The sequence below is a fragment of the Scomber scombrus genome, chromosome 24 (assembly GCF_963691925.1).
Source record: "Scomber scombrus chromosome 24, fScoSco1.1, whole genome shotgun sequence".
Lineage (NCBI taxonomy): Eukaryota > Metazoa > Chordata > Actinopteri > Scombriformes > Scombridae > Scomber > Scomber scombrus.
In genome coordinates, this window is record NC_084993.1 from 16,507,584 (window position 1) to 16,530,935 (window position 23,352).

Below are 23,352 nucleotides of genomic sequence, written 5' to 3' on the forward strand. Positions count from 1 at the left end.
GAAGGTGTGGTCTGAGGATGTCACACAACCGCTTGAACGTGGTCTTTCTTATTCTGAAATTTAACTGACACTCATAATCTGTCCAGTTGGTGACAATGTGCTCCCATCACACACTCTGCTGAATCCAGGTGGTCCTAAAGCAAAAGGAGAGACATGTAAATTAATCTTAAAGTGATGCAAACTAGTAATTGGAAGCATTTGAGGAATAATGAAACAAATACACTGCAGTGGACAAGTCAAATCCCACCCTGTTGGAAACACTGCACTATCTAGGGACCACCACCCCCTTTTTTTGTTTTTACAACACAATGTTAAGCCTCTATTAACTAGAGCTACTGGTTAATTTTTAGTATGCTAACTATTTATGGCTTCTTGGGGAGCTCCTCTATAAATAGATACATAAACAGATAAAGATAGGTATGAACAGAAACAGCGAATTAGGAGGGAAAAGCATGTGAACATAGTACGTAAGGAGAGGCAACATATACGTGAGGCAGCTTGTAAGCATCAACAACATTTACCCATTATGGACAGATAAGCTACTTACTTTATTAAAACACATGTATGAGTGTAACGTAACAATGAGTCCCTCCTCGATGGATTTGAAAGTTCGAATTTTTAGTTTAACTACTGGTCGGTTCTTTAGTGGAGCAGATAACAGAAACATTTTGCAAATTATGATACAAGCATGAAATTTGGTTTGGTTGTTCCCTAGGCCTTATTGATGAAATCTGTCCGATTGGACAATCCAAGATGGCGGCCATTTTTCAAGATGGCTGCCAAATTAGCCTCCTGAAGTTGTGTGTAGTTGACTAATTTGAATGACATTAGTGTAATTTTTTCTTTAAGATATATTGTATTGTATTTGAATATACACATAGGTGACATTATTAATGGAAAAGATTAATATACTGTATAACTGTAAAAACTTGAATGTTGTTGGTAGCTGGATTCTGCATATAGCCTCTACATTGGCATATCAGTCAAAATATGAGGACCAGAGAAGTGCTTTTCAACCATTTATTTTTTTCATTCAGTTGATTGCATTACACATGATTTGATTACAAAAAAATAAAGGAGACAGATTATAAATTAACGTACAGGAATAAATCGTCTCTCAGAAAATAAGTTACTTCAATACATATGGAAACAACATAAACTCACTCAAAATTATGTATCCAAGGTTGACAATCGACTGGAAAACTGGCAGCTCCACGTCCATGCAACATGCTCCAACAGACAAAGAGAAGCGGCTGATTGACAGTTTATCACCTCAGGTGAGGCCTCTTAGGTTGAGCCATGTAAGCCCCACCCACCCAAGCCTTGGCAGGTGCGAGTATTTTCTACAGCCGCCCCTCAAATATGGTAACATATTTGATAATAACATTAGTCTTTACCAGACTGAGTGGGTTCAGGATCTGCTATCAAGAGGAGGGGGACTAGTTTTGCAACAGGTCATATGTACAGTTTCCTTTTGATGTTCACCTCCACTGTACGGATGCGCCCATCTTCACTGGGGATAAGGCAGGTTACCTTCCCAATAGGCCAGAGTCCCCTGGGCAGCTGTGGGTACATTACACACTGCTAGGTTGATATTGTCCCTTTGCCACTTCTGGCGGGTTTGAAGGCTGTAAACCGTGTAAAAACAACAGTCACTTAATGATGACATATGCGCATGTCGTATATCAACGTGATGACGTATGTTTCGGAGGCAACCGTGCTTGAGTACACTTGGTTTTAGGGTAATGTGAGTGTGGGCCAGCAGGGGACAGGGGAGGGGGGACATTCGTGCTTCAGCACGGTATGGAACAACTGGCCCTAGTGTGAGTGTGCCCTTAGTGTTGTACACTAGAAATACTTGGTTTGAATCTTAACTACAGGGAAGAAGTCATTTCTCCTTATGGTGGGCCATTGTTCTGCATATATGCACTTCTAACACAGCTCAGCTGACTCTGTGTAGAACTGATCTGTATGCAGATGATACAGTTCTTTACTACTGAGTGAAAATGATAGAAGAATGTCAGCAGGCTTTAATGGATGTGTAGATGAGTTTGTTTGTGGTTCAAAGTTGAACTCTGTCTAACCTTCAAAAAACTAAAACCTTGCTCTTTGGGCTTTCTCAGTAACTCATATGCAGCATAAGCCCATTGATAATTAGTCATATGAATATGTAAAAGCAAGTTGTCTTGTTTATGTACTGACACTGATGTAGGTGTAGCCTCACTACGGGGCACCCCAAAATGCTGGGGTATCACCACTAGGAGAACCATAAAATGTAGGAGTGGAAGGGAGTACGTTTGGTTATTAATAACAGTTAATAATTATCCTAAATAACTATTCATTATTAATAAGAATTATCCATTCTAGTTATTAATTTGGGGCACCACCCGGAAAACGGGAACAATAACCAAACAGTTAAATTAGCTTCAATCAATCATAAAAGAGTCTGAGCTCTGACTATTTTGATCAGCCACTTATCACAATAACACATGCACAATGATCACAAAACACTTGTCTTTAAAGCTCTCTAAGATAGTAGTCGTAGCCAGTTAAATAGTTGGTTCACCTCAAACCTCTTTGAACCAGGTGTTCATTGAGAGGACGAGGAAGATAGCGAGGAGCATTGTCTCTGACATCGCTCATCCTCTCTCTGACCAGTTCGAACTTTTGAGCTCTGGGAGCCTCTTTCATCCCAAATGCAATTAATATTTTAAACACCTCCAAATGATCAATACGCATAAAGAGTTATGCACTTTTATTTCTATACCTCGTATAGTATACATATATTATGTATTTTATGTATTTTAAGAAACAATTCAAGAGAGGAGAGAGAAGCTGATTGAAAATTAACATTGAGAGAGAGAAGCACATTGAAAATCAACATTGAAGCTAGTAGGTCCGGGTGTCTGATTTTTGTAATAATAATTATTAAGGGGTTTGGGGCCAAGCACAATAACTTCAGTTTTTTCTGAGTTTAATAGCAGGAAGTTGCACGTCATCCAGGCCTTTATGTCCTTAAGGCATGTTTGTAGTCTGGTTAACTGGCTGCTTTCATCTTGCTTGCAAAACAACTAAATATTAATGTCTGATAGCTTTAACAAAAAAACATACACATGTATGCTATACAAAAAGAGATATTCTCTGTTGTTTAAAGGGACCTCAGCTGTTGGAACAATAAATCAAAGATAATTAATAAAGAACACATTTTTAAACTGGTAACAGGATTTGTTTCAACATTCAGTGGCGGTTCTTGTATATAAATTAAAAAGAGTTATTATGTATCGCGAACTATAACATATTGGTAATAAAAAACCTATGTCAAACAAATAGAGCACACTTATAAATCAATAGTACCCTTCAGCAGTGTCAACCAAGAATAAAGTAAAGTTAATAAATAAAATTAGTTGCCAACACTTTTAATAATCGATTTTTATCAATTTAATCAATTCATTTTTTGCAGCCCTACACTGAACCCTGAGGAACACCATGTCTAACTTTTGTTTGCAAGGAGGATTTATCATTGACATGTACACACTGAAATCTATCTGATAGATAGGATTTAAACCAGTTTAATGTAGTTCCTTTGATGCCAATTAAATGTTCAAGTCTCTGTAACAGGATTTTATTATCAATGGTGTCAAAGGCAGCACTAAGATCTAACAGGACGAGTACAGAGATAAGTCCAATGTCTGATGAAGTTAAGAGGTCATTTGTAACTTTTACCAGTGCTGTCTCTGTGCTATGATGAGCTCTAAATCCAGACTGAAAATCCTCAAATAAGCTGTTACTGTGTAGAAAGTTACACAGCTGATTGGCAACTGCTTTCTCAAGGATCTTAGAGAGTAAGGGGAGGTTACATATAGGCCTATAGTTGGCTAGAAACTCTGCATCAAGAGTAGGCTTCTTAAGAAACAGTTTAATTACAGCTACCTTAAAGGACTGTGGTACATATCCTGTTACTAAAGACAGATTGATCATATCTAATAAGAAAGTGCTAACTAATGGAAAGACTTCCTTAAGTAGCCTAGTTGGAATCGAGTCTAAGAGACAGGTCGGTGGTTTGGATGAAGTAATCATTAAAGTTAGTTCTGTAAGGTCGACTGGAGAAAAACAGTGTAAATATATATCAGGTTTAACAGCAGTTTCTAAGTTTCCTGTGTTTAGAGGATAAATCAGTGCTTATTGAGGGCAGGAGGTGATTGATTTTATCCCTAATAGTTAGAATTTTATCATTAAAGAAACTCCTGAAATCATCACTACTGAGAGCTAAAGGAATACATGGATCAGTAGTGTTATGACTATTTGACAGTTTAGCCAAAGTGCTGAAAAGAAACCTTGGGCTGTTTTTATTCTCCTCTATTAGTGATGAGTAATAGGCAGAGGGCGTTACAGAGGGCCTTCTTATATATTTTAAGACCGTCTTGCCAGGCTAAGCGAGATTTTTGTAGTTTGGTGGAACGCCATATTCTTTCTAGTTTGCTTTAATTGCAGAGTTTGAGAATTATACCACAGAGTTATTGTTTGTTGCTTAATTATCTTCTTTTTTAAAGAAGCGATGGAGTCCAGAGTTGTTCCCAGTGAGTCTGCAGCACTATCAACAATGTGGTCGATCTGGGAGAGACCAAAATCATAATAAGAAGTCTCTGTTGTATTGAGACATGGTATTGAATTCAGTACTGATGGGATTATTTCCTTAAATTTAGTGACAGCACTATCAGACAGACATCTAGTAAGAACATGTCTGTCTAATGGTGTATAGTCCAGTAACAGAAATTCAAAAGTTATTAAATAATGGTCTGATAAAAAAGGATTTTGAGGGAAAACTATTAAATGTTCAATTTCAATACCATATGTCAAAACAAGGTGGAGGGTGTGGTTATAACAGTGGGTGGGCTCATTCACATTTTGAGAGAATCCAATTGAGTCTAATAATGAGATAAATGCAGTGTTAAGGCTGTCATTATTAACATTCACATGAATATTGAAGTCGCTACTATTACTTTATCAGTACTAAGGACAAAATTTGATACAAACTCTGAGAAGTCGGATAAAAATTCGGCATATGGGCCAGAAGGACGGTACACTATAACGAATAAAACTCGCTGTAAAGTTGGATGTTGTGTTGGACGAGAAAGGCTGAGAACAAGTTTAGGTCTGGGGTTGATTATTAGGTCTGAGTAAAAAGAGCTGTGCTGCCACTGTCCATTGGCTGTGGACAGTAAGAGACTGGATAAACAGACCAAGAAGGCCAGCTCGGTCCTGGGATGCCCTTGGTGGAGGTGGTGATAGCTGTCATCTCTGATGGAGAATGACTCTCAACCCATGCAAAACACTCTGACAGCATTACACAGACTGCTTCAACCAAAATGTATGAAAGAGCAATATCGTAGGTCCTTCCTTTACTGCAGCTGTCAGACTGTACCATCAACACTGCTCCCAGAAGACCTAACTGACAATTGACCAATTAATTACACTACTATGCAATATCAGTATTTTGGGTATATTTTTCAGTTAAATTGTGCAATGTAAATATCTCATTCAAATATGTTATCATTTTGATTGTGCAATACTAATATTCCTCCTATACCTATTTTTATTGTTCCTCTGTTAAACTAACCCTACTTTTTATATCTCCTATTGTCTCCTATTGTCTTAGCCTATCTTATCTTATTAGTGTAAATACTCTATCTGTTATCCGCAGGTTGGTAATGAAATCTACCCAGTATGGACATATTCCTACCTGGTGTTGCTGTTCCCCATCTTCCTGGCCACAGACTACCTCTGTTATAAGCCTGTCATGGTCTTGCAGGCGACTAGCTTAGTGCTTACCTATGTGATGCTCCTGAAGGCCCAGGGCTTGCTGGCCATGCAACTCCTGGAGTTTTTCTTTGGGCTGGCCACAGCCTCAGAGGTGGCCTACTACTCCTACATCTACAGTGTAGTGGAGCCGACACACTACCAAAAAGTGACAAGCTATTGCCGTAGTGTCACACTGTTTGGATCGGCTGCTGGCTCTCTGATTGGTCAGCTCCTCCTCTCTGTGGCCAAAGTCCAGTTGCTCCACCTTGTCATCATAACTTTAGCATCAGCCTCTGTGGCGTTTGTCGCTCCCTGGTTTCTACCCATGCCCAAGAGGAGCTTGTTTTTCCACAAGAGTTTGGGAGCGGTGGAGGAGAAGCAGCAGAGAGAAAGCAGATCATTGATGGAGAAGGGAGAGGACTCAGAGAGTAAAGTGCCGCTAAACAACCAAGATGTCTCAAGTGAGGTGAGTTGCTTGCTGCTTTGTTCAGGCAAAAGGTGGTATTGGTAGATATCATCAGTTACAATGTCTCATATTCATTCATTGGTCATTATTCATGCAGGCATCCAGGTCCTCTGCGGCAGGGAATGGTAGCAGTGGTCTTGTGGAAGGGCTACAGATGTTGTTTACAGACTTCCTTCAGTGCTACAGATGTCGCCCCCTGCTAGCCTGGTCACTGTGGTGGGCGCTGGCCACCTGTGGATACTTCCAGGTCCTCAACTACGCTCAAGTACTCTGGGAGAACATTCGTCCATCCCAGGAATATGAAATCTACAACGGCTATGTAGACACGCTATCCACTCTGCTGGGTGAGAGATCTGTTCCTCATACTGCCACTGGGTCAGATTTAAAAATGATCGTGGGCATTTGTATAAAAATAGCTTTGTATTAAATTGATTGTGAAAATGTAATTCTTAATCTTAGATGTAGTTGTTTAACAAAACAATCTAAACCCAAGCTCCATTTACTACTTTTCTCCAGAGCTGTAAACAACATTTCCATCTTCATTCATTATTTTGTCAACTGCATCTGTATTTACAGACATGTATATGATGTGAGCTAATAGCGCTGCCATGTGTTGGTTGGTTTGCAGGGGCTATGACAGCTCTGCTGGTGGGCTACCTGCCAGTGAGCTGGGCATTGTGGGGGGAGCTGGTTCTGTGTGTCCTTTCCCTGCTGATGGCTGTGTGTGTATTTGTCATGGACACACTGAGGAACATTTGGCTGTGTTACAGCTCATATATCCTCTTCAGAGCCACATACATGTTACTAATCACTGTTGCCACGTAAGTACAAAAAGGAGCTGTAAAGTGTTGTTCTCTTGCTCATCAGTCAGGCAATGCAAATTAATTTAGATTCATATCAGACCTTTTGCACTCCTCAGTCCAAAATATTGATTCTTTTGGCAGTGTTGGCCCAGTACAATGGCTGGAAGGTTTGATTGTTTTATTTATTGAGCTTGGTATCATGCTTAATTGAACACCAAAACCTTAAATTCTTTAAAGAGTTAGTTTTTTACCATCCTGGGTCTTATTTCCATTGTGTTGGCCATCACGCCAAGAGAAAAACATTCATCTCAGTGATCTGAATAATCTGAAACATTTCTGTGGAAGTTAATTTGAATTTGAACCAAAAGACTGAATCTAGTAACAAAATTGCACAAAATATATTTCAGAGCAAAGTTGTCCTGAAAGTGCTTATGATCTGTTTTTTGTAAGGATTTTCAAAGGTATCACAATCTTTAAAATGTTGCATCAGAGGTGAAGAATTTCAGAAAAATCCAACAAGTAGTCGCCAGAGACTATTTGTAGATTTAAGAAAGACTATGTAACTGCTGCTGAGCAGCAACTGTGTGCTAAAATATAGTTGCTGACATTTAGTGTTGGACTGACCACATGACTAGCAACATATAAGGGTGACCACTGTAGCATTGGCAGTTACTAAGTTATCCAACATGTAATATGTCCCACTGATGTTACAATCCACATCTTAACAGATCACAGAAAATAATAATAATAATAAATCACATTTATATAGCGCTTTATGTGGTACTCAAAGTCGCTTTACAATTTCCCTATTTCCCTATTAAAACTATGTAAACAAATCTTTATTAATTGTAGAAGGTTAAAAAAAAAAAAAAAAACAGGTTAAAACATGAAGAGTACAGTGGGAGCTAGTAGTTGAAGGCTAGTGTAAAAAGGTGTGTTTTGAGTGCAGATTTGAAAGAGGAGAGGGTTGGGGAGATTTTTATGTGAGGGGGGAGTGAATTCCATAGGGTGGGGGCAGCAACTGAGAATGCCCGATCACCCCAAGTCCGGCGCTTAGTCCGGGGGACTTGTAGCAAGTTGGCAGAGACGGACCTGAGGGATCGGGAGTGATGAAGGAGGTCAGCAAGGTAGGGGGGGGCTAAGTTGTTGAAGGCGTTGTAGGTGGTGAGGAGGATTTTAAAGTTGATTCTGTGTTTAATTGGAAGCCAATGAAGTTCACGGAGGACAGGTGTGATGTGTTCTCTGGAGCGGGTACCGGTGAGGAGGCGTGCAGCAGAGTTCTGGACGTATTGGAGTTTATTGAGGACTTTGGTGGTGGTGCCGTAGAGAAGACTGTTGCAATAATCGAGCCTGGATGTAATGAAAGCATGAATGAGTGTCTCAGCAGCGGTAGTTGACAGGTTGGGGCGGAGGCGGGCGATGTTTCGGAGGTGGAAAAAGGCGGTTTTGGTGATATGGTTGACATGGGGGAGGAAGGAGAGAGTGGGGTCCAGGATAACTCCAAGGTTACAGATTTTGGTGGAGGGGGTGATGGTGGAGCCGTCAATGTTGAGGGAGAAGTTCTGAGTGGAGTGGCTGAGGGAGTCAGGACCAATGATGAGGACTTCGGATTTGTTGGAGTTGAGTTTGAGAAAGTTATTTTGCATCCAGGTCTTAATGGCAGTCAAACAGTTGGAGAGGGTTGAGAGGGTGGAGGCAGTGATGGTTTTGGAGGGGAGGTAAAGCTATGTGTCATCGGCGTAGCAGTGGAACTGGAGACCATGGTGACGGAGGATCTGACCAAGTGGAAGCATGTACAGAATGAAGAGGAGTGGACCAAGCACAGAGCCCTGGGGGACACCGTGGATGAGAGGAGCAGTGGCTGATTGACAGTTGTTGATGGCAATGAATTGGTGTCTGTCGGAGAGATAGGATCTGAGCCAGGAGAGGGCGGTGCCAGTGATGCAGAGGGTGGATTGAAGATGGGAGATGAGAATGGAGTGGTTGATCGTTCAAAGGCAGCACTGAGGTCAAGGAGGATGAGGATATTGAGGGAGCCGGTGTCAGAGGATAGCAGAAGGTCATTTCTCACTTTGAGGAGGGCAGTTTCTGTACTGTGTTTAGAGCGGAAACCGGATTGGAAGAGTTCGAAAAGGTCGTTGGAGCCTAGGTAGGTGATGAGTTGTTTGGCAACAACACGTTCAAGGATTTTAGATAGAAAAGGCAGATTGGAAATGGGGCGGTAGTTGTTAGGGGAATCGGGATCCAGGCCGGGTTTCTTTAGTACGGGGGTGACTGATGCAAGCTTTAGGGAGGAGGGGACATGGCCAGAGGAAAGAGAGGAGTTTACAGTGGTTGTGATGACGGTGGTGAGAGCGGGGAGACAGGCCTTTAGAAGTGTGGTGGGAAGCGGGTCCAGGTTGCAGGTTGATGATTTCATGGTTGAGACTGTGGAGGAGAGGTCAGAGGAGGTGATGGTAGCAAAGGTGGAGAAGGATTGACCGGTGGTTAGGGGGGGCCCAAGTTCGGGACATGGAGCGGGGTAGGTGGTCAACTGGCTGTGGATTGTGCTGATTTTGTCACTGAAGAAGGATAGGAAGTTATTGCATTTTTCAACTGAGAAGGAGTGTGAGATGGTGTCCATTGGCTTGAGGAGTGTGTTAATGGTGGTGAAGAGGGTCCTTGGATTGCTGCTGCCAGACTGGATGATTCCGGAGTAGTAGGAGGAGCAGGTAGAGTTCAGGGTGTCTTTGTAGAGCTGTAGATGTTGTTTATACATTTCCTGGTGAACAGTGAGACCCGTTTTTAAGGCAAGCTGTTCCAGTTGGTGTCGTTTAGATTTGAGATGGTGGAGTTTGTCAGTGTACCATGGGGCAGAGTGGGTGAATGAGACCAGTTTAGACTGAACGAGTACAGTCTCATTGCTGCTAGCATGTACCTTATCTCTGTTGATAACAAGCTAAGTTGTATCCTGGTGAGCAACTGTAACTCACCAGAGGGCTGATTACGATGTACATGGTAATGAAGTTACTATTGGGTGTAACATTAAAAGAAATAAACCTGGTTTTATTTAAGTTGGTGTTTGCTATGTTTTTGCTAAATAAAACAAAATTTAAGGTTAGTTTACTTGAAATTAAATGATTACTTACATATTGCTATGTTATGGTAATTATTTTATCATTATTATTATTATTGTTATTTAATTAATTATTATTTTATATTAAAGGCTAGTTTAGTTTCGCAGTTTCACGTGGCCGCCACAAACGTGGTGGCCACGTGAAACTGTCACATGGGTTATATTTTGAGGGAAATAAATAGGCTTGTAAATGAAATTCATTGAAGGAATGTAAGTCAATTTATTTTGTCAAATACAAACATTAACATGGTTGCTAATTAAAACTAAGATTTACTTTAGAAATAATAAATTTACTTTAGTAAAAATACTGATCATTGTTTTAATTTGATTTTATTCATCTTTGTATTGGGAAGCACCAAACTGTTGTGTTAATAGCACAGAATTTGTCTGGACTGATCGGTATGTTTGTGGAACAGTTAGTATAGAGAAGTCAAGTATATATGTATAGCTCACAATCATAAATTACAAAATTGCTACAAAAGACTTAATCTGTATAAAACATAACCCTCAAAAAGGAGAAAACTACTTTTTCTGGAAGAAAGGGAGGAACCTCAGGTTGAGCAACAGAGGAGGAATCCATCTTCTAGCAAACACTGACATGTAATAAACAGCAGGGCTTTTCACAGAGATATGGAGTAAACAGCCAATAAAAAGCCATCTAGGGGGGTCCAGCAGCATGCCCTCCTGGAGGAAGATTTAGGCCATAGGCCCAAATTTGAGGGGTACATTCTAATGTCCATTCCGTTCTGTCTTCTTCTGCTTATTCGGGGTCGGGTTGCGGGGGCAGCAGCCTAAGCAGGGAAGCCCAGACTTCCCTCTCCCCAGCCACTTCGTCCAGCTCTTCCCGGGTGATCCCAAGGCGTTCCCAGGCCAGCCGAGAGACATAGTCTCTCCAGCGTGTCCTGGGTCTTCCCCGGGGTCTCCTACCGGTGTGACGTGCCCTGAACACCTCACCAGGGAGGCGTCCGGTAGGCATCCTAACTAGATACCTGAGCCACCTCATCTGGCTCCTCTCAACGCGGAGGAGCAGCGGGTCTACTCCGAGCTCATCCCGGATGACCGAGCTTCTCACCCTATCTCTAAGGGAGAGCCCAGCCACCTTACGGAGGAAACTCATTTTGGCCGCTTGTACCCGCGATCTTGTTCTTTCAGTCACTACCCAAAGCTCATGACTATAGGTGAGGGTAGGAACGAAGATCGACTGGTAAATCGAGAGCCTTGCCTTTCGGCTCAGCTTCCTCTTCACCACGACAGATCTGTGCAGAATCCGCATTACTGCAGACGCCACACCGATCCGCCTGTCGATCTTCTGCTCCATCCTTCCCTCACTCATGAACAAGACCCTGAGGTACTTGAACTCCTCCACTTGGGGCAGGATCTCATCCCCGACCCGGAGAGTGCACTCCACCCTCTCCTGAGACGCCGGATGGTGGTCCAGAACCTCTTCGAAGCTGTCCAGAACCTCTTCAAAGCCATCCGGAAGTCGTTCTCCATGGCCTCACCAAAGTCCTCCCCTGTCCGGGTTTTTGTCCCACAGGCCAAAAAGGCCCTATAGGACTCCTTCTTCAGATTGAGGGCATCCCTCACCGCCAGTGTCCACCAGCGGGTTCGGGTATTGCCGCCACGACAGGCACCGACCACCTTGCGGCCACAGCACCGGTCGGCCGCCCTAACAATAGAGGCACAGAACATGGCCCACTCTAACTCAATGTCCTCCACCTCCATGGTCAAAGCTCTCCCGGAGTTGGAAATTGAAGCTCTCCCAGACTTTCACAGCAGACCATTACAATGCGTTTGGGTCTGCCAGGTCTGACCGGCAACCTCCCCCACCATCGGAGCCAGTGGGGGACAGTGTCAACTGACCACGTGGTGGTCAGTTGACAGCTCCGCCCTCTCTTCGCCCGAGTGTCCAAGACATGCGGTTGCATGTCCGACGACACGACTACAAAGTCAATCATCAAACTGCGGCCTAGGGTGTCCTGGTGCCAAGTGCACATATGGACACCCTTATGCTTGAACATGGTGTTCGTTATGGACAATCTGTGACTAGCACAGAAGTCCAATAACAGAACACCGCTCGGGTTCAGATCGGGGGGGGGGGGGGCGTTCCTCCCAATTACACCCCTCCAGGTCACACTGTTGTTGCCAACATGAGCGTTGAAGTCTCCCAGCAGAACGAGGGAATCCCCAGAGGGAGCACTCTCCAGCACCCCCTCTAAGGAGTCCAAAAAGGGTGGATACTCTGAGCTGCTGTTTGGACCATAGGCACACACAACAGTTAGGATCCGTCCCCCTACCCGAAGGCGGAGGGAGGCTTCCCTCTTGTCCAGCCGGGCCCCATGGGTGCAGGCCCAGCCACCAGGCGCTCTCCATCGAGCCCCACCCCCAGGCCTGGCTCCAGGGGGGGGGGGCCCTGGTGACCCGCGTCCGGGCAGGGGATACGTGGATCCATACATGTTTTCCATCATAAGGGTTATTTTGAGCTACGCTTTGTCTGGCCAGGACCTGTTTGCCATGGGTTACCCTACCAGGGGCATAAAGCCCCTGACAACTGAGCTCCTAGGGTCATTGGGACACGCAAACCCCTCCACCACGATAAGGTAGTAGCTCAGGGAGGGGCATTCTAATGTCATCTCTTAATAATGAGCATATTTTAATGAGTTTTCCTTGGTGATTGTAAACATGTAGTGAATTACTGGAGAAAACAATTTGGGAATTAAGAATCATTAAACCTTATTTATTATTTGTATTTATTCATTTGCCACCTTCACATAAAGGTTTATCACGGTATGCCACAACAATGGTTTACTCTATTGTTTTACTAGAAACATAAATGCACTCTAATTCAATGAAAATAAACAAGGTAATTTTGGAGGGAACATGTTTCCATCCCATATCTTATCTAGCCTATGCATTGGTTTTAAATTAAATTATTTATAAAATAAACCTATGCTAAAATAACAAAAGATGAATCACTTGACTCAAATCATGTGAATCTACTGTATCAACTCAACTTCTAGTCATCTTCATTTTTCATCTTCACTCTCAGCAGAGTGTGAGACTAAGGTATAGCCTACATTTTGACAACATTGCCTGTTTTAGTGTGTTTTTGCAATGCGTCTTAGAAATGATTCTGCTGAACAAAGCGCAATGTGACAACCACACAGCTGAGCACGCACACACTTTTCATATAGTGCATGTGGGGGTGGGACTGATACAAACAGTCCCACCCCCACAAAACAAAGCAAACATGTTATCATGTTTGCTTTGTTTTAAAGCATAGTCTGTTGGTCATAAATGTACACACAGCAAATCACAATTTGCTGAACAAAACAATTTTATTAGAATCCAAGATTATTATAATGAAGTAACCAGCAGGACGTAAATGGCTGATTGGCCAGCAGTTGGCACTTACGGAATGCTCTGAAACAGTGTGTTGTGTAACAAGTAGACAAGTAGCAGAAGTAGAATTACAGTACAGAAATACAGAATAATAATATTACATACATACAGACCAGAGAGAAGAGATGTTGAGAAGCTTCCAGAAGTGTGTGTGTGTGTGGTTTTTTTCTGGTTTTTGTTCATTGATATTTGTATTTTCAGCATTGGTTTAAATGTTGCTGTTGAAGAGTTTTAAAGAGAAAAGGGAAGAAAGAAAAGGGAAACTTGTGTAACTATTGTCCAGATTGCAACAACAGTTTGTAACTATAATGTCTTAACACCTAGGGGCTGATCTCACTGTCATTACTTAGACTAAACTGTTATAAACAAGAATAACGCAGAAAGAAGCACATTCATCTGAATTTGTACTGAAAACTGATTGTTTTAAAAGCAAACCTGAGCTCACACAAATACCAAGGCTTCAAATCAATGGGGATTATTCATTCATTCCTCTGTGGGCTTCTTTCTTTGTTCTCAAGGGTGTGTTCATTCTTTAGTTGAGACAGTAAGGAGACAAGAGAGAGACGGTGGATTTGTTTGTCAGCTTTTTTAACCAATATGCCTGCAAGTTTACCTGTAAGTTTTACAATATTTTTACAGTACTTAATCGCTCGCTGTCGTCAAGCGGCTCAATACATTATATGAGTACTTCTGATATGAACTTTCCTCATGTTGATCATGATTTCTGCCCTCTGACCATCAGATATCAGATCGCAACCAATCTCAACATGCAGCGCTATGCCTTGGTGTTTGGGGTAAACACTTTCATGGCTCTGCTCCTGCAGACTCTGCTCACTGTGGTGGTGGTGGACTCGGCTGGCCTTGGCCTCAATGTCTTCACTCAGGTGAGAAAGTGTCCAATCCTGTCATTGTTGCATACATATAGCATCCATGGAGGCACCTCCTCTTGCAGTGTAGATCCGAGAGCTGTTGTTTTATTCTTTCGTCCCTCAGTTCCTCATCTATGGCTGCTACTTTGCTGTCATCTCCGTGGTGTTCCTCATTTCTGGGCTTTGGAAATTGGCCTCCAGAAGGCACTCTGAGCAGGGGGTGCTGGCCAACAGCCCAGAAGAGCCGACTCTCCTGCGATCAGTGACACAAGCTCTTGCAGATAGCACATCATGATAGCTATTAGCTTCTCACACAGTAAAGCTCATTGAGCACAGTGACTCCACAAGGCGAGGTTCAGTAATCTCGTAGGCCATGGGGTTTCTTCATTGTGTCAAAGTAGAAGGTAGAGGCAAAAACTACTGTCTGTAGAATGACTGTATGTCTCTCACTGTTTCTTTGCCTTTTGCTTAGCAAAGCACTTCACAGGTAGGAGCGACCCCTTTCACATAAATAAATATAACATAAATACAGTGTGTTGTTTCAGTCTAAATAAAATGATTGATAAATGGGGCTTTATAGCCAAAGGCTTATAACATATATGTCACAACTTTTTCTCTATGCATAGAATCTTCATTTTCCATCTCAAGGGTTCAGCATTTTCTTTCTGGCAAATGATACATAGAGTTGAGTTCAACTCCATGTTCAAGCATCACAAACTGAAGTCATGCAAGCATAATAGAACAAACTAATCAAGAAAATATGACCTACAAAAAAACCTGTACTAAATAATCAATGCATTTTAACTCTGGCCTAGTGTCAAACACAAATAGAATTTAATATGATGATACAGCCTACAGCCTAATGCAAAAATTATGATCAAGCTATGAACCAAGTAGTCAAAAAACAAAAAGGAAAACAGAGATCTCTTGAAATTGACCAACTTTTTGGTCCTTTTTTATAACTCCACCAGTATTGTGCAGGACTTATTGAAGTTCTTCCAGGTACTTCCAGGAGGTCTTGGACCTCTATTTTACACGTATCATTTGGAAGACATACTGGCCTGAGCACAAATTAAAATCAAAATAAGCTGATTCAGTGGCTTTAAAATAACCATCGGAGTTCTTCTTAAGACAAAAAAAGAATAAGTTTTTCATGGATATTGATTTTTGTGCTCTGCACAGAGATTTTCAAGATATCAGTTGGGCTCCTAGGCTAAAATCATTCAGGAGTTGGACTTCATGTCAAATTTTACGCTTTTATCCACTCGGTAACTCCAAATAGGTACATTAAGCAACACCACTATTAAGCAAACTGTTTCATAAATGATGATCACATTAGTTACTTCAAAACATCAATAATGATCATGTTGAAAGTGGGATACTTTTTAGAACTCCTCAGAATGTGCAGGTTGAACATGACCAAATGCTACCTTCTAATGGCCAGAAGGGCCAACTACCGTATCTGTACACAACATGCTTTGAAATCTCTGTGTTAATCTAGTCCAGGATTGAGTTATCCATCATGAGTCCATGCTTTGATGCAGGTGTAACTTCTCAATTTCCAAAGTGTTTTTTTTTATGGATAATTTATGCATGCTAACTATAAAGATTTTTTAGATCAGTTCAGAAATAACACAGAATATTAATCTTAAAAATCTTAGGCAACTCTATAGCATTGATACTGCTACTGTTTTCCTGGAAGTGCGTCCTAGCATCAAAGGATTCTGATCATGTTCCTAATTATGTCCCTTATCTTGTATTTTTTTTTTTTTTTTTTTACAATTGTACTATACGTAAGTACAATTTTATTTGTTTTATTTGTATTTCCATTTGATGCTATTTTATACTTCCACTCCCACATTCTAGAGACAAATATTGTTCTTTCTACTCCACCACATTAATTTGACAACAAGCTTTTAAAATACAAAACATTGTTAAAGATGAAACAGCTCCACCAAATAGTGATTTTTCCCTTTAACGCCTCATATTTATTTCAATAAATGTTAAAATGATGATGATGAATATTTTATCAAAAATCAAAGATTAGAGAAAAGATTCAAAAACTGAACAGATTTGTGTATCTGAACTTTATTTTCTTCTTTCATCTTTTGTTAATCATCTCATGACCCCTCTGATTTATCTGGTTACCCTTTGGAGTTGCCCAACCCCTAGGTTGGGAACCACTGGACTAAACTAGCTAACTGTATATAAAGTAGTTGAAACTAGCTCCATCTCCGGCAGCTACAACAGTAACATGCTGCTCTAACACCGATGCGATCCCCTGGCACTCACCCTTCCCATTTAGCGGTGTTGAGGGTCAGCTGTATGACTAATAGTTTATTCTGCTATTCAGTTAGTTGTTGACAGGAGTATTTTTTTTTTCTTATGAAATTCCTGTCATGTAGAATTATTAATCATTTTTGGAACTGTGTAGTACTGACCTTTTGTTTTTTGAGGGGTGTATTTTGTGTAGCAGACACACTCTGGGATATGTTCACTTTGAGATGGTTTGTCATGTGACCTGAATGTTTGAAAATTAAACATGTTGTTGTAACAAATTAATCTCTAATACTTAATTGTTCAAAAGATGTTGGAGTCTCAAAAACTTCAATCAGAAATCACCAGGAGTCATCCAGCTGAGTGCAGTTAAGAGTTTTATTGCCAGCAACAGACCCCGGAACCAAAACATACACAGAAAGCGTCTATGCTGAAATGATACAATAATCTCAGCTAAAAGTTACTTTTTATACTTCTAATTTTGCTGACCAAGGTGGGAAAGTGTGAACTCCCCCATAGTTAAGTCACTTTCAACCAATCATCTTTCTTTCAAAACAACATTTTGGCACCGATCACTACGATGCCCACTTCTTCACTTTTGGCAGCTGCTCCGTCCAATTTTCGGTTTTGCCGGGACTTCCTGATGGGCATGAATTTTTGCTACATCAGCAGCTTTGAAACGCTGCCCTCAGACTTCAGTTTTTTCTACAGGGGATTTCCCACAGCTCATTCAGCTGCTGCTCAGTTACTTTAAACTATATTCACTACAGGCCATATCAATTTTAATACTGTTCAATTACCTTTTTCTTACTGCATTCTTTTTAAAAATAATAATAATAAAAGTGTGGTATTTAATCACATGCATTGTAGTTTATATATATATTACTCAGTAAGTGCAGAATCACATCTCTTCTTTTAACATAATGCCCTCAGTTTTGATTATCTTTAGCAAATAATAGACAACAATCAAATACACAATTAGCAAACATCATTATTCATTATTAATAATTGTCATCCAAACTTTACACCACACTGTTTCAAATTAAAGGAAAAATTCATACAGGACTGAATGCTTGATCCCTACAATGAGTGGATCTGGTAGCTCTGTTATGCTGTAGGGGGCATTTTGCTGGCATGGTTTGGGTCCACTTGTCATGGATGGTTCACTGCAAATCAATATAAAGTTGTTCTGATTCATCACCTCTATCCTATGATGAAACATTTATCCTATCCTGATGGGAGTTGGATTGGTCTCTTCCAGGATGATGATGCCCCTATCCATAAAGCATGAGGGGTCACTGAATGGTTTGACGAGTATGAAAATGATGCTAACTATATGCTATGGTCTTCACAGTCACCAGAGCTCAATCCGGTTGAACACCTATGGGAGATTTTGGACCGATGTATTAGACAACGCTCTCCACCACCATCATCAAAACACCAAATGAGGGAATATCTTTTGAAAGAAAGGTTTTCATCCCTCCAGTAGAGTTCAAAGACTTTAGAATCAATGCCAATGTGCAATGAAACTGTTCTGGTTGCACATGGTGGTCCAACAACATGCTAAGACACTTAATGTTAACGTGTGTGTGTGCGCGAGAGAGAGAGATGGGTCAGGTGAGGCTCCAGATGACAGTGAGCATGGCCATGATGCCATTGAGGACAGCAACACCATAACACATGTGGAAACCATGGGCCGATAAATCTCTAGAGGAAAACACACAAAGAGGGTTCAATTTATGTCATCATGCTTATGTCATCACACAATTGCAACATTGCAGTGTGTTACCTCAAGTAGGACAGTGTCAGTAGTGTTGGCAACCCCATGCCAGGCTGGTAGGAGTCAAGGTAGGTCAGAGTCCATGAGAATATACAGCAGATACATCCTGCTAATACTGACAACACCAGGATGCTCCAGAAACCTGCACACACACATTATTTGTTTGTAAGCTTTTTGATAATTAAAGCTGGCATTAGCATTGTCAAACTCAATATTTGTGTCATACAACTAAATTATGGAACAAAGTCAAGTGTAGTGACACACAAGCTAGCCCTAAAGTAGAACAAGGTTCTTTCTATTAGGGCTGGGCGACAAAACGATAGCAATATATATTGTGATAGACTAGTAATAAATATCAATAAAACATACGTTCGGCAGAAAGTTCAATAATTTCACTTCATTGGAAGAAACCACCGAAGAGAAAAAAAAGGTGAAGCAAGGTTGGTTGCATGAACAAACTCACTCGCTCCCTGGTAACCTAGCAACTATAAAGATAACAATTTGAGCATCCACACTTATCAACTATAACGTCTTATAAAGAGCGCTGTCAAGCAGGCTCCAGCTGTGTCGGCAGCTAATTAAAATACACCCGTTGATGCTGTATGTTGTACAGAAAAATGATTGTGTGTTGATCAGAAGTATTTCAGACACTAGTTGCTGTGATGTTTCAGTATTTACAGACCAAACTGATGTTGAAGCGCGATGTGCAAAAGCGTGACTCGGGTGCAATAGTCTATTTACACACAGTGACAGCTCTGATGAAGAGTTTTTGAATAAATTAACTGTGTAAAAGGTTTAATTAAAACTCAGCCTAACCTGAACCCGGTCAGAGTTAATATACCGGTCCAGTTCAGTTAAATCATTACCGGACTATTTACCATTAACTTGACACACTGTTTCAGGTGTAATCTGTGTGTTTTAATTGTGTTTCTAATAAAAGTAAATAGAGAGTTTTGGAGTGTTTATAAATGAATAACTACTGATGCATTCAAATTAACCAGTCTTTAATAGAAAAGCGTTTTTCCCAGCATGAGACCCTCCAAAATAGACGTAAATGTACCAGTTTTTACAGTATGTGTACATTTATTTATTTGAGTGCTTTTCATGGTTGTGTTGGCCTTTTTATTTTCCCTGTCTGCCTTGATTGATAACAGAGGATTAAAATCAGAGGAAGGTTACAATAAAAGTGTTTAAATGTAATATTTTTTCCCCATGTCCTTATTTTAAATGGGTCATTTAAAAAAAATCGACTGATATGAAACACTCTTATTGTGATACAGTTTTCAGCCATATTGCCCAGCCCTACTTTCTATGGGGGGTGATACTGTACATATAATTGTTAATATTAAGTCAAAACTTGAAGATGATAAACAGTAACATATTACATAATGATACTAACCCAACAGCCTCTCATCAGTGCCATCCTCTCCCCTCACTCTCTCTGCCCGCAGCTCTGAAACAATCACTATCAATGAATATTACTATTCAATACAGTTCAATTCCATTTAAAGACCACACAGCTAAGCTGGTGGAATTTGGTTTCAGTACAGTGTGTAACAGCCAGTAGTGAAGAAAGTATTCAGATTATTTTACTTCATGCAGCAAAATAAAAATACTCCATAACAAGTAAAAGTCCTACATGAAAAATTCAGTTTGAGTAAAAGTAAGTAAGTATTATTAGCTCGATGTAGTATGCAGTATTACAGTAAAAGTACATAAGTATTATGAGCTTGATGTAGTTAAAGTATTACAGTAAAAGTACACAAAACAAGGGGTCTGGGGGGTCCTCCGCAATAAATATGTTTTCGATTTAAATCCCATTTCCTGTATTTTATACATCAATTTAGGGACTATTGTGATACAAAATCCAGGAAATAATGAAGTTGGTCATAATGATATATTCTGTCCAAAAGTATAGTACCACCTACCTAGACTGGTCAAATCTGGACTGGATTATCTCAGATAGGCCACAGACTCTTTAAAACACAGTTTCAGAATTGTCAAAGCTTTCTATTTGTGAAAATGCAATGAAGGCAGATTTAAGTGTTTGTTTGTTTTCCACATGTAGACCACATTAGACCATGCATGAAACCTGGAGATGGCGCGCATTTTAACAGCAGTTAGCTACCTATATTAAAGTGGTTCCCAACCTAGGGGTCAGGCCCCTCCAGGGTCATCAGATAATTCTGAGGGGTTGTGAGATGATTAATGGGAGAGGAAAGAAGAAAGAAACAAAGTTGTTATCTGTTTGTTTTCTTTTTTGTTGTTGTTTTGTCTTGGTTTGTTTATTAACCTTTTCTGTAATCTTAGATTTTTGGTGAATTAGTGGATCATTTAAACATGTATTGAAATAAATTCATTTCAATAACCGTGGAGTAGAAAGGACAATATTTCGATCTGGAATGTACTGAACCAAGTTTAAGAAAACTTTCAATAAGAAATGGGTTTAGAAAATACAGCAGTTTCAACAGCATTCCATGCGTAGGAAACTTACTACCTGTAAGGATTGGGTAGAGGAGGGCAGAGAAACCACCGACCGCGGCCACAGCAGCAGAGGACGCCAGGACCGACAGCGCAACACCGGGCCAGGGTCCGGGTCCGTTCCGGTATGTAAACGGCCGTCCTCCATTCCCAGCGGTACCCTCTGCCGACATGAAGCTCACTCCAAATCTCACAGACGAAGCACTCCTCTGCATTTTTAAGTACTGACAGGTAAGTTTACACACTAATCAACAGCGTGTGTATTTACAGCCTGTACCGCAGTCACACTTACTCTGTTCAAGTCTGTTTAGTCCCAACTGGTCAGTATAGAGTTGTATCAGAACTGTGGAATCGCGTGTTTCTCCATTCGTCTTTTTCCAGTCGCACTTCCGCACACACAACCGTGCCTCAGGCTTTTCCGGCGGTGTAGTATTTTTTTTTTTTTTTTCTGTCGTTATGCCTGTGCATATTTTAATGGCCAAACAATAGCCTATTTTACGCAGGTCTTGGACTGCGGTCAAGCCAGCCGTCATTCGCGATTCATCGAATCTTTATGGTAATAATGAAACCACAGTGGGGAGCTACAGCAAGTGACTACCGAAAACAGTTTCACACGCATTTATGTCACAGATTAATACTTCTTAGACTACTTGCAGAAATATTATTTAAAGGATTATCAAATACTTTTACTGCATACTTTTGGAGTAATCTCATTACAAAGTTCCACACAAGGCCCTTTCCCCTGACTTTGATGTGGAATAAAAAACGTTCTTCCAAAAGTAGTTCATGAAACTTGTATTGTTGGACTAAGTACCCCCTTACTATTCATTAAAGTACTATCATGTACTTTTACTGCATATTTTTGGAGTAATCTCATTACAAAGTTCCTCACATACACAAACATAAGGCATTTTCCCCTAACTTTGATGTGGAATAAAAAACCTTTCTTCCACAAGTAGTTCATCAAACCTGTACTGTTGGATTAAGTACTCACATACACAAACATAAGGCCTTTTACAATGTTTCAATTCTCTTACCAATTGTTCATAGTTGTCTTAGCGTGTTTTTTGGATGCTGCAATTAACATACATACATGCATTTAAAACAGTATAACACTTTAATTATAACACAAACTTACCATTCTGTTCTTGAACGATCGTGATTCCAATAACACTTAACACAATAATAATTTGTAGAAACATATTTGGAAAGAAACACCCCACACACACAAAAATATACATATGTACACATGCTTACATACACCATTCATACAGTTATTTATGTATTTTTTGTAAATAGTTAAATGTTAAGACTGCCCCCTTGTAGAGTTAAGTTTCATCCTTTGCTAATAAAAGAAAATATTAGAGAAAGTATTAAATCCCTTGTTGTTCCTGAACAGTAGCACTTTATGCCGTTTGCTAATCCTGTTATAAATTGTACTTAAGTTGTAAATACTAAATGGAAAAGACAACGTGTAACAATTAACAATATTTTTTATTTTATAACAATACCATATAAAAACAAACATTTATTAACAATAACAACCATTGTTCTTTTCGCGGGACTGAACATAGATATATATGGAACACATGTTCTATATATATCTATGGGACTGAACAGCGGCACGCAAAGGATCTTGGGATAGATAGATATATATATATATATATCCTCAAAAACAGGGAAAACAAGGACGCATTTTGAGGCTGCGTTTGAGCATGCGTTTGAGGAGTCTTCGAATTGGGACAGGCCTTCACGCGGTGTTGTGACGTAATCGGCCTTAAAATGCGTCCTTACAAGGATGCAGCCCCAGAATTGAGACACAGCCAGACGCGGTTTTACAATAGAGGCAAGGTAGGCAACTGCCTGGGGCCCCACCAACTTCCCCGAACTGCAGGGGCCCCCAGACCAGCTGCCCACTCTCCATTCAGCTCGGAATCGGGGCCCTCAGTGATCCCCAGCCATTGCGTTTTTAAATGTAAATGTAAATGTGTATGTTTAAATCGGAAACAAAGACAACAAACTAAAATACAAAGATATAAAGTATCCGTCTACACCCCCTCCCATTTCGTGTTATAATGGACTATTCCATCCAGGCCATGATCGCGAGAGTTCCAAACTTATGTGACGGAAGTGGAGGGAAGTTTGGAAGACGTTACGTGAGCGGTGAAATTGATATCAACAGTTGGAAAATGAAGCGAAACTACCCAAGTGATGCCACCAAAAGAAGGAAGCGGGAGGAGGCGAAATAAAAAAATGACGCACTCCCGAAGTTGACAACATTTTTTAATGTTTCGACAACACCGCCGGTTGTCGAGGAGCAGCAGGAGGCGCCGGCTAATTCAGAAGGGGAGGAGGTAACC

At 40.7% G+C, this 23,352-nt stretch overlaps 2 protein-coding genes across 4 annotated transcripts in view; one reads left to right on the plus strand and one right to left on the minus strand.

The window, feature by feature from the left end:
• The window catches only part of LOC133976398 (thiamine transporter 1-like), a 30,841-nt gene extending 15,856 nt beyond the window's left edge, over positions 1 to 14,985 (plus strand). The window contains 5 exon segments of the mRNA XM_062414600.1: positions 5,702 to 6,265; positions 6,363 to 6,609; positions 6,894 to 7,086; positions 14,328 to 14,469; positions 14,579 to 14,985. Of these exon segments, the coding sequence (XP_062270584.1) occupies positions 5,702 to 6,265; positions 6,363 to 6,609; positions 6,894 to 7,086; positions 14,328 to 14,469; positions 14,579 to 14,749 (1,317 nt within the window). The 3' untranslated portion in view covers positions 14,750 to 14,985.
• A 2,094-nt stretch (positions 14,986 to 17,079) lies between these two features.
• On the minus strand, positions 17,080 to 21,372 carry arl6ip6 (ADP-ribosylation factor-like 6 interacting protein 6). Of its 3 annotated transcripts, XM_062414604.1 has the most exons (5): positions 21,285 to 21,372; positions 21,009 to 21,201; positions 19,911 to 19,964; positions 18,521 to 18,653; positions 17,080 to 18,438 (listed from the first exon to the last, which is right to left on the minus strand). In XM_062414604.1, exons 2-5 carry the CDS (start codon positions 21,163 to 21,165, stop codon positions 18,345 to 18,347), a joined length of 438 nt encoding a protein of 145 aa, XP_062270588.1. In that variant the 5' UTR covers positions 21,166 to 21,201; positions 21,285 to 21,372; the 3' UTR covers positions 17,080 to 18,344. The 3 variants fall into 3 exon arrangements, with proteins under 3 accessions (XP_062270588.1, XP_062270587.1, XP_062270589.1); XM_062414603.1 differs by having other exon boundaries at positions 21,009 to 21,358; XM_062414605.1 differs by lacking the exon at positions 19,911 to 19,964 and having other exon boundaries at positions 21,009 to 21,358.
• Between the last annotated feature and the right edge of the window lie 1,980 nt (positions 21,373 to 23,352).